The following is a 10,793-nucleotide window of genomic DNA, read 5'->3' as shown; positions in this document are numbered from 1 at the left end:
AATGAAGGAAAAACAAGAAAGTGACAACAATTATAGAACTGAAGTGTGCAAAAACAGTTGGCATGCCCATGCTGCAGAGGTGAGTAACAAATTAACATACAGCTGATCTTTGTCATTTGTTCCTTTGTGCCTCTAGTAAACTATCTCAGGACAGTGACTGTTCTGTTGGACAGTCCCTAAAATAATCCTTGGTCTGTACCTATAAAATGTGAGTCTCCTGGAGTTTCTGCACCTGTTCACTTCCAAAAACAATTGTATTCTGCATTTATCTTAAAATTTCTTAATTTCTATTTTCTTCCTAAAATGGACAAAAATTTAAGCATTCTACATCCAGTGACAGTGAATGGGATGCTGTTGTTTTCAATGTCACTTGTAGTACAACCATTCTTAGCTTTGCTCAAAATCCGTTTATTAGAGAACACTTAATGTAGATACATGATTGAGCAAATAAAACACGGCTTACTGTTGCCTCAGTACATGTTATTTAACTAGGAGCTGTCTAAAGTGAGGTAAATATGCATGATCACAAACACTAAGAAAGCTTGGTAACTTTTTGCTCAGTCCTGATTTGGTTAACTGCATATTGTTTGTAGAATTGGGAAACTGAGCAAAATGCTCTGTATGAGTAAAAGAATTAGGCAGCAAAATCTAACTAGCTTATACTCCTTGTCCTAGTTAAATAATGTGCAGCACGTTAAACCTGCCAAGAGCAGCCTGTCATGTTTGCTAGCTAAAATACTTCAATAAAGCCCTCTGATACACTGTTTGACCACTGGAACTTTTGAAGTAGGATGTTCAATTGCAGCCAGGTCTTTTTAAGTTTTGGGCTGCAGAAAAGTTCAGTGCAATTCTTAAGGAGGGGTTTTGAGTGCTACTTGCTTATTTTAGTTACTCTTGGCATGATGCTTAGACAGGACATTCCCACACACAGGTTAGCAGCTGTATGTCTTCCCTTTCTCAAGGTACTAATCACTTGTTAATATTTCCTGGAATCATCAGTTGTGTCTGTTATTTGGCAGGATTGATGAAGAAAACTGTGCTTACTACATCACTTGGGACACACGCGCGGCTTGTGCTGTGGAGCTGCAGGAGGTGGAGGTGGTGAACGGAACAGTTGTTAATCCTGCAACTGGGAAAAACTTCTCTTTAGGGGATGTTTATTACAAGTAAGTGAAAAAACCAAACTCCAAACAGCTCTCTGCCACTCTCCCCAAAAAAACAAACAAGAAACCCCAAAACCCACAACACCTTAGTCCTGTAGAACTGTACTGTGAGAAAAGAACTTGGTGTAATTATTCTGTGTTGCCTTAAGAGTTCTTAGCTGTCAAGTAGAAATAGCACTGAGTTCACCTTCTACCAGTGATCGATTTAAAGGCCTGATGAATAGTTCAGCTCACAGCTGGGCTTATAGCTGTGAGCATGTCCAGGTGTACTCAAGGTGAGTTTAAAGCCTGCACATACCCACCTTGATGTTAGAGCTCTTTATTGTGGTTAATTACTCTCTTCTGTAGTGTGTGGACATTAGTTCAGTGCCAGAGAACTTGAGTTTTTTTGGTTTGTTTTTTTTTTTTTTTCCCCTCCAACTAGAGTACTCCTTGGCTTTTTATATAGCACCATTTTTCCTGCTCACATGATCCATATGAAGTAGGAACCCATGATTCAAAAGCCTTAGAAGTGAGGAAGGACAGCTCTTGGAGGAGTGGTTAAGCATGACTGAACTCAGGAGAGGCAGGGGAAGACCAGCAGTTACACTGACTGTACTACACATTGCACATAACTCTGCTCCAGAATCTATTATAAGCTACTATATTTAATGTCAGTGCTAGCGTTGTGGAAGGAAATCTGCCCATACTGGTGTCATGGGAAGAGTAAACTGTGCTTGCATGGCACAAACCATTAGCGTTCAGGGTTGGAGTAACTGAGCAGAAGTGTTGCAAATAAACCTGCTGTGCAAATGTGGTGATAGCATTACAAGCACAGAGAAAATGCGAAAATCAAACAGGCCTGGATGACAGAGGAGAGGAAGTCAAGACAAAATTAGAAACTTGGTGTAATGTGAGATTAAAGGCAAGTCACTTTTCAGCAAGCTCAGCCTTTAAGCAGGTGCCTAAAACAAATAGTTGTGAATCTTGGAGCATTCTCACTCTGACCAGCAATGTGGAAGGATACATTTGTAAAGAGTACTTTGGTAACACTTATGGTAGAACCAGTTATCCTGCTAGAGAAGACAGCTAAGCTATGCTATTTATCATAGCTATGGAGCACATGGTATGGATCTTATGGTCAGTAGGCTAGTTTGTGTATGAGCTGTTGAATCATGCTTCTGTCTCCGGTTTATTTTAATTCTTTGGAGGCATGTACATGTTCATGTACTCGGGGAGGGCAGTATAACTAGAAAAATTTGCACTTTTTTGCTTGCTTAAATTATATTTATGCTAAACTTAATCCTCATTCCTACTGTTCAGGCAGGAAGCCTCAGTCCTGCATCTTCTCTAGTTGCTGAATCAGTCACTCCCTCTTGCTCTGGAATTAACCATTGTAGCAGCTACCACTCTTGCCAGTCCTTATGTCTTGAGAATAACCTAAATCTGTGAGTTTAGACTTGAGGACAGATCCGCTTTGTGTTTCCTCAGGATGTACATGGCTTCTGGTGATATACGGACAAATGGTGATAAATATGTATATGAAATTCAACTTTCTGGTATAAGAAACTCAAGTATCCCAGAATGCTCTGGAGCAAACATCTGCCAGGTTAAAACTAATGAACATCGCTTTCGGAGAATTGGTTCTACTACAAAAGCTAAATATTATGTTGACGGTAAGTACTTGCTTGTTAACCAGAACTGCTTGATGCTCCACATTAATCACTTCATTAGAAATGGTTCTTGTTTCATGATATCTGTGCTAATCCATTTCTGTAAAGGTATTCAGAGTCTGCCTTGCAGAATTTAGGTTGCTTACTGTGTAAGCTTAGTTCCAAAAATGGCCTTAGTGGGTTTTGAGCTTGACATTTGTTGAAAGACTTTGGTAGAAACAATGCAAGATAGAAGACTTGGTCTCCTGTTTTCCCCTGTGCTTGTGCTGCATAAGCAATGATTGCCTTTATTTAGTTACTTTTTTCTTGTGAAGAGCTTAGCCTGCTGTTCCATAGCAACTGATGGTATCGGCTACGAGGAAGTATAGGCTCACCTGTAGATACTGCAAAGTATAAGCTGTTACTGGAGAACAAATACATAATTTCCAAGATCTGTTTTTAAGACACTGTTCCGAAGGAAGTAGTAAACTGTAACATTTTCTTCTCATTGTAGATGATGACTTGGATGTCGTATTTTCCTCGAACTCCAGATGCGGTAAAGATGAATCAAAGTTTGTGTCTTCAACCATTTTCTTCCACTGTAGTCCACAAGTAAAGGAAGTCATTCCTGAATTTCTTCATGAGACAGCAGATTGCCAGTATTTATTTACCTGGTACACATCTGCTGTGTGTCCATTAATGTGAGTAGTTAACCATTTTCTGAAAGCAGTTCTGGTCTTGTCAGCATTTCTCAGCTAAAGGCTTTTTTGTATATGTTCATCACAGTGATTGGGCGGGGGGGGGGAAGCTAAAAAAGTAGTAGACGCATGGACAGAATGGAATTGGTGTTCACCTATGTAATGATTGGCACATGAGCACTAAATAAAGGCTTGCCAAGTTGTTCTGGACCTAAGCTGCCCATTTGCACAGAAAATGGAGAGGCACAGTGGAATTAATATTGTCGTTTTCACTAAGTAAAACCTACTGTAGCTGACAGAACATGCTGTTTCATGTTGCTGAGAGGAGTAACCAGGTTTGGGATAAGGCTTTTTGTCCTCCTTGTCTTGCTGCTTGGAAAGCTATCTGCCTACTTTCTTTAGGCTGGAGTGAAAATTGTTACAGGTCTTAGAGGAACAATGAGGTATTTCTGGAATTAATTATCAGCTTATTCTACAGTTCCAAAAAGGAGCAATGAGGTGACAGTATTAAAAGCAGAGTGACTGTATCTAGGTGCTTACCAACATTGTTGACATGTATGTAGCCTCACATTTACATTTAGCTTATGACATGTAGGCAGCCTCGCTGTGAAGAATGGGGTGACTACTTCTCTATAGGACTGTTCACTTCCTGGCTACTGATTTGAAAACACAGGGAAACTGTTTATTCTGATTTTCACAGGCAAATAGCTATTGAGGGCGTTTGGTCTGTGTGGTCAGCTGGAAGGTAAATAATTGCTGTAGCCTTTGCAGGTTGCTCAAGTGCAGGTTTGGTTCTAAACCAGCAGCTTTGTGTGGGTATCTGCTGCTGTGTAAGCTCTGGAGTGCCAAATCATGCACTTCAGTCTTGACTGTAATCAGTTTTATGCAGTGTTAGAAAGCATACCAGGATGTAGGCACAGTACATACATTTTTATTTTTTCAGTGATTTTAATTAAGATGAAATCCTCTAAATTAAATTATTCGTAGCTGTTAGATAGGACCAACAGGATGGTGTGGCATATTCAAGCTCTTTGAATTTGCTGTTTCTAATCTAATTTGATTCAACCGGTCAATAGATCTTGCTCATCTTTTTCTTCCCAATTTACATTTATAGACTAAACAATGATCTAGGAAACAATGAACACGAGACTGATCAGGAGGCCCAAGTACATAAAGGCCTTTCAAGAAGAAGTCAAGCTGTTGGGGCAGTGCTGAGTGTTCTCCTTGTGGTTCTCACTGCATGCTTAATAATCTTGCTGTTCTACAAAAAAGAGAGAAGGTAAGAAATGATTGGGAGGCTTTCAAAGTTTCATTGGTAGGATGTGGTTTCCTCAGTGAGAGACAAGTAGTGAACTTTAGAGAGTTAAGTTCTAGGTTTTAGTTGGCAGCCTCAACTGTCAAAGTGGTTGGGTTTTGGTTTGGTTTTTTTTTTAATTCCCCTTTAATTATTGTCTGAAGGCCTGTGTAAAGGGGACTGGAATACACAATTGAGTTGGGCTAGTCTTTGTTGTGTACTACTGCTGATTAAGGAGGATAAAACAGTGTGACGATATCTTAGTCTCTCTCCTTCCGTGATGTCAAGCTGGAGCCATACAACAGCAGCAAGGAATAAGTGCAAGTCCTGCTGATTCTCTGCTTTCCAGACGAGTTTGTTTGTTTGTTTTACCTTAAACATAAAGGCTAGAGGTGTTTCAGAACAGTTACCCTGAAGCTGTGGTAAAGAGAAAGATGTACGTTATCATAAACTCTATTTTGTTAGAGTGGTTCAGGGTAAAGTGTCACTATGTAATAGCTTGCAGCTTGCTTGGTGAGATGCTTTAGGTTGATGGCAAAAATCCAGTGAAGAAAAGTAAGGGCTAATAAGGGGGATACACTCTTCCTAATGGAGTATTCTTCCCTTTCTTCAGGGAAATCGTCATAAACAAGATAACAAACTGCTGCAGAAGAACATCTGGTGTTTCCTACAAATACACAAAGGTAATAGAGTGGCAAAATCAAAGATTTTGTTTCCTGTTGAGTTTTCTTCAGTGCATGGAAACCATACTGTGTGGCTTCAGGAAAGCCACATAGCTGTGGTATCTACATTTATACTGTGAAATGGGAAAGGCAGTTTGGAGTTGAAGAAATGAAGAGCAGTCCATAAATAGCCAAATAACAGATAAATGTGCAGGAAGAGCAAGAAGTCTGTTTCAGACATAGTGAAAGGCATGCCATCGGTGTATTATCTGTCATGGTTTAAGCCCAGCTGGTAACTCAGAACCACGCAGCTGCTCACTCACTCCCCGCTTTCTTCCTCCCCCTGCTCCCGGAGGGATGGGGAGGAGAATCAGGGGAATGTAAATCCCATGGGTTGAGATAAGAGCACTCCAGTAACTAAGGTATAATGCAAACCACTGCTGCTACCAATAATAATAACGATAAGGGAAATAACAAAGGGAGAGGACACAACCGCTCACCACCTGCCGACCGATACGCAACCCAGCGCGGGCAGCGGTCTGGGCCTTCCGGGTAACTCCCCCCAGTTTCTATACTGGGCATGACGTGCTGTGGTATGGAATACCCCTTTGGCCAGTTTGGGTCAGGTGTCCTGTCTCTGCTTCCTCCCGGCTTCCCCTCCTCTCTGGCAAAGCATGAGACTGAGAAAGTCCTTGGTCAGAGTAAACATTACTGAGCAACAACTAAAACCATCGGTGTGTTATCAGCATTGTTCCCAGACTGAAAGTCAAAAACACAGCACTGCACCAGCTACTAAGATGGAGAGAAAATGACTGCTGTAGCTGAACCCAGGACAGTATCTTATGACTAAGTTAAACCTAAGACTATGTGTGGTGTGGGGTCTGATGACTGGGGAGATCAGTGTGTGGCAGAGTCTGGAGCAGTATATACAATCTTCTCCTGCATTGTGGGTCTTTGTTGTTTTCTTGCAGATAAACAGTGAAGAAGCTGCTAATGAGAATGAAACAGAGTGGCTTATGGAGGAAATTGCAGCACCAAATCAAAAAACAGCAAAAGGAGGGCAGGAGAACGGTCATGTTACTACCAAGTCAGTTACATCTGAAACCTTTACCTCTCTCCATGTGGATGACCTGGACAGTGAGGATGAAGTGTTAACCATTCCAGATGTAAAGATTCAGACAGGAAGAGGACTAGACAAGTACCCACAAAAGAAGCTGCCCAGTCTTGGCAGTGATAAAGCTTATTTGCTGAATGGAGGAAAGGAAAAGAAAGGAAAAGCCAAGCCAGGCCAGCAGCAGACACAGAACTCTACAAATACAGTATCATTTCATGATGATAGTGATGAGGACTTATTGAATATTTAATAACCCCTTGTGCCTAATCAGATATATATGTATAGAGAGATTATATATAATGGGACAACATTTCCAACCAAATAAGAGGACTTCAGCCTGAAAATTTTTTCTGAATTTTGCCTTTAACAAGAAACCATTGAAAAGGGAAGAAGAGAGAGATTTCTTAGTTGTTTACAATGATATGTTCAGCAATGACTGGGCTCCCAGTTGGCTGAGTTACATTGATTCTCTCTAGCCAGGACACACATTTTTTTTCTTTATTTGTTTTTTTTTTAAGCCTCAGCTTAGGTGTTAAATGCTTGCTTAAAAAAGAGAAACCTTTGAAAGGAAGGATTAAGGCTGAATGAAGCCCCTGGCTCCTGAGTCTGAAGTGATTTGACTACTAGCATTTTAACTCCTTGTATTTATTGATCCTCACTACTCAGGTTTGCTTAATAGCAACATGTTCTTCCTGCCGGCAGGGTATTATTCTGTGGGTTCACCCATTGTAAGACAAGGAAAAATATAACTTGGGTGTTGGGATGATTTGATGTAAATTTTGGAACTGGTCTAATTTATCCTGTAAATTTGAATATCCATTCTAATTTAAACAGATCATTGGTTCGAAGGTGTTGACTGAAAGGTACAACTCTGTATAGCTTTAGCCTGAAATGGTTGCTGTTGCTTGCATGATATTTTTTTGGTACTGGTCACATGACTGACTTCATCAGTATTTGCCTAAGCAGCTGATAAGCACCCAAAGATTTATTATTTCTTTTTTGTAGATTATGGCTGGACTAGGCTGACTGCACAGAGAACCAGCTTGCAAAGACATAGAGGCAGAATAATTCCTATAATACAATCTGCACTGCCCAGTTCGTCATCACCAAGGAAAGTCCAACAGCTAGAGGAGCCCTAGTTGGCACAATACCTCTCTCTGGGATTAAGTAGAAGGAAAAAAAGTTAGGCAAATGTTTTCCAATAGCCTGAAGTTCTAGCTCTATGTTACGGTCCTGGCCATGGTCATTGATTTGAAATGTTGCTGGCAATGAATGCAAGTCAGCTTTCCTCTAGCAGTTTTGCTCTTCTCCAAGTGTTTCCTAAATTAAATTATGGGCAGTGATAGGGTTTCAAAGCATTGTACAAGTACATGTGTTGGTCAGAATTTTTTGAGACTTTTCATTGTTCCTTTTCGCTGGCTTTCTCAGTTTCAACAATGGTTTCTTTTTATAAAAAACTCCATTTTGAATCAAAATAGTGTAATATAAAGTATTCAGCAATTTCAATAAAAGAGATGAAGTGGGTATTCCAAATCCCACATCTCAGGTTTGGAATCTTTCTTACACTAGTCTGTAATGCTGCTCCTGAGTCTGATGATACCCTTTTTTGCTGTGATTGCTAATATCTTAATTGCATGACTCAAAACAAGAACTAATGTTTGGTGACAAAGATTAGAATATATAGGCAAGTCCCAGTGGTGTATTCTTTCTTTTATCAGACTTGGGCTTTCCTTCTGTATTGTTACAGGTGAAGCTGTAAATCAGTTGGGCTATAGCTGCATCTTGTCATACTTAAAAGCATACTTTTTGTATTTAGCATTAGGTTAACTTGGGGGACTGAGAGGCTTGACAGTGTATTTTTAATACTGTCAGTTGCCATTGCAACATTTCTCTTGATGTTGAAGAGTGCTGCTTCCCAAGTCTAAGGCTGGCATCTTAGAGTTGTTTGATCCATGAGCTGCTGCACTATGTGACTTCCCATGTATTAAGGCATAGCACCGCATAGTCTCTTAATTGTAACTGCATCTAGCAAAGCTTAGGTAGAACAGAGGTACTCTGCCTGCTTATCTGAGCAATGATGTATTTCTAGTATCAATGAAGTACTTTTGATATGCAGCTGACAGTAGTGAGTGACATTGCCTAGTTTGGGAACTATTGTCCACTTTTTACCCAGGCATTTGTAAGTATGCTGACTGAATCATGTCTTGTTCAGAGCTGGATGTGTGACTTGCTTCACCAGGCTATTTTTCCAGTAGAATACCCTGCTTCTCTGTAGGGAGGGAAGTGAGAATAGTGGGGACCGCATAACTACACACAAAAGGTTGGGCCAGGAGCAGAAACCCTGCCAGTCAACAGCACAACACCCTGGTAAGCAAGCTTCCAAGACACCAGTCTGCATGGCACAGTGCCTCCCAAACCCTGTCTGGACTGCAGACAGGGAAAATTGGGGGGACAAAAAGGCCCAGTCTAGATCTAACTTTTTTAGTTCATGTGGGATTTACGCACACCATTACCAGCTGTTTAAACAAAACCACTAGGAAAGAAGTGATGTGAGGTTTTGGGGTGTGTTTTTAAGGTGCAGCCTAATGGCCTTCAACTTCACCCACTTCCCAAGCAGACTTGGATTTCAGTTTCCTTGGCCTCAGCTGACCACATACATCCTTCTGATGAGGGAGGCTGTGGGGACAGGCTTTGAGTGTGGTGGCTCCTGTGCACTTGTGTGTCCTTGTCCCCCTCCCCTGCAGTGTGGTCCAGGGTGGTGCTCTTCTGGTAATGCAGCTGTATGTGGCCACAGGAGTTGCTTTGCTTATAGCCTTTGCTTTGCTTGTTGCCTTGCTTATAGCTATTCCTGATGGAGGAGAGGAGGGGGCATGTCTGCATGATGCAGGGAATGATCTCAGATTGCTGCTCTACAAAGCAGCTTTCACAGCTGGTTAGGCCATTGTTGCTCTGTGGCTGATGGGCAGTAGGATGAGGTGAAGAACTAGTTCTGTTTCTGTCCCCAGGCCAAAATGGCTTCTAAGCTGGTTTCTTCTTCGGAGTGTGTCGAGCGGAGGTGTTAAAATTGTTTATTTATTTAATTGTTGCTTAAACTATTCAAGCTGCTTTCCAGACCCTTTTTCACTTTTTTACCATCTTTAAAAGGTTGCCTTCATGCTTTTCTTCGATGGAAGCAGCTGTTGTCAGCAAAAGATGTTGGAGTAGCTGATGTCTATCCATAGGCAGCACAAAGCACCATTGGAGCCTGATATAACTGGATTTATTTTGGGTGTCCCACAATGAAGTCTATGTAAAGTCTTACTGGTCTTCTATGGTAAAAACCAGCTGTTTTGTCTGTAAGCATTGTATGTTACAGCTTTCCACAGCTATTCCCAGTGCCTAATTCTGTAGTTAACGCTTTTTACCGGTGCAAAAATACGGTTGGGTGAAAACTGTGTTCCCTGATACAGGTGGGGAGAGCTTTTCCTTGGAAACTGAGGAGTGTGGAGAGCAAGGGGCAAACACACATGATACCGAAGTTTGCAGAAAGCTTTTCCTTTACTGTCACGTGGCTCAACATAGAGACACTTGTATTTCACAGTGTACTTACCTATTCTTCATAGAGCCTGGTTAATAAGCATTGCTCGCATGTGGTGTGCAGCAACCGCTACACTAAACTTGTGTATTGCTGGTATGTTGGAGGAGTTTTTCCATTTGTGCTTGCTCCTTAAAATGCCTCAGCTGGCTTGCCTAATAAAGAAAAAACAACCTAAAGTGCTGTGGCTGTTAGGGGCTTTTCTAGAGGAAAGGAACATATATACACTCTGATTAGGGGTTAAACGCAAGTTCTCCTGGGTGAATTAAGGTCTGATTTAAAATGAAACCTAAAAAATAAAGCTTGCAACATGTAGTTTAATAATTTATGGAGTTACTCTTGACTTTTGGTCAAATGTCTTTGTTACTTAAATAGCTTTGCTGCCAACTAAGTTTATCAGTGCTGCAGAGAGGACCTATATGAGTTGTTTTTGATGTAGTTTTGATGCTAAAATGCCAACCCTCGATGACATTTTAGAGCATGTTGGAGAATTCCACAAGTTCCAGAAGCAAACCTTCTTTAACCTGTGTTTGCTTTCCGCTGCCTTCACCCCAGTCTATGTGGGTGTTGTCTTCTTCGGGTTCATCCCCGAGCACCGCTGCTTCAGCCCCGGGGTCGCTGAGCTGAGCCAGCGCTGCGGCTGGGGCCTGGGGGGGC

At 41.3% G+C, this 10,793-nt stretch overlaps 2 protein-coding genes across 2 annotated transcripts in view; both read left to right on the top strand.

Annotated features, from left to right (window-relative positions):
* The window catches only part of IGF2R (insulin-like growth factor 2 receptor), a gene marked incomplete at its 5' end in the record, with an annotated part of 48,371 nt that extends 40,512 nt beyond the window's left edge, over window positions 1-7,859 (top strand). The window contains 7 exon segments of the mRNA XM_010024843.1: window positions 8-79; window positions 1,020-1,166; window positions 2,634-2,818; window positions 3,309-3,495; window positions 4,607-4,771; window positions 5,400-5,469; window positions 6,420-7,859. Of these exon segments, the coding sequence (XP_010023145.1) occupies window positions 8-79; window positions 1,020-1,166; window positions 2,634-2,818; window positions 3,309-3,495; window positions 4,607-4,771; window positions 5,400-5,469; window positions 6,420-6,812 (1,219 nt within the window).
* Window positions 7,860-10,588: 2,729 nt separating this feature from the next.
* Window positions 10,589-10,793, top strand: part of LOC104413756 (solute carrier family 22 member 2-like) — a 10,847-nt gene continuing 10,642 nt past the window's right edge. The window contains exon 1 of the mRNA XM_010024842.1: window positions 10,589-10,793. This exon is cut by the window's right edge and continues 224 nt beyond it. Within this exon, the coding sequence (XP_010023144.1) occupies window positions 10,589-10,793 (205 nt within the window).

This window comes from Nestor notabilis, unplaced genomic scaffold, assembly GCF_000696875.1.
Source record: "Nestor notabilis isolate BGI_N333 unplaced genomic scaffold, ASM69687v1 scaffold8032, whole genome shotgun sequence".
Taxonomy (NCBI): domain Eukaryota; kingdom Metazoa; phylum Chordata; class Aves; order Psittaciformes; family Psittacidae; genus Nestor; species Nestor notabilis.
Note: the sequence above shows the minus strand (reverse complement) of the source record. Positions and strands in the feature narration are given on the sequence as shown.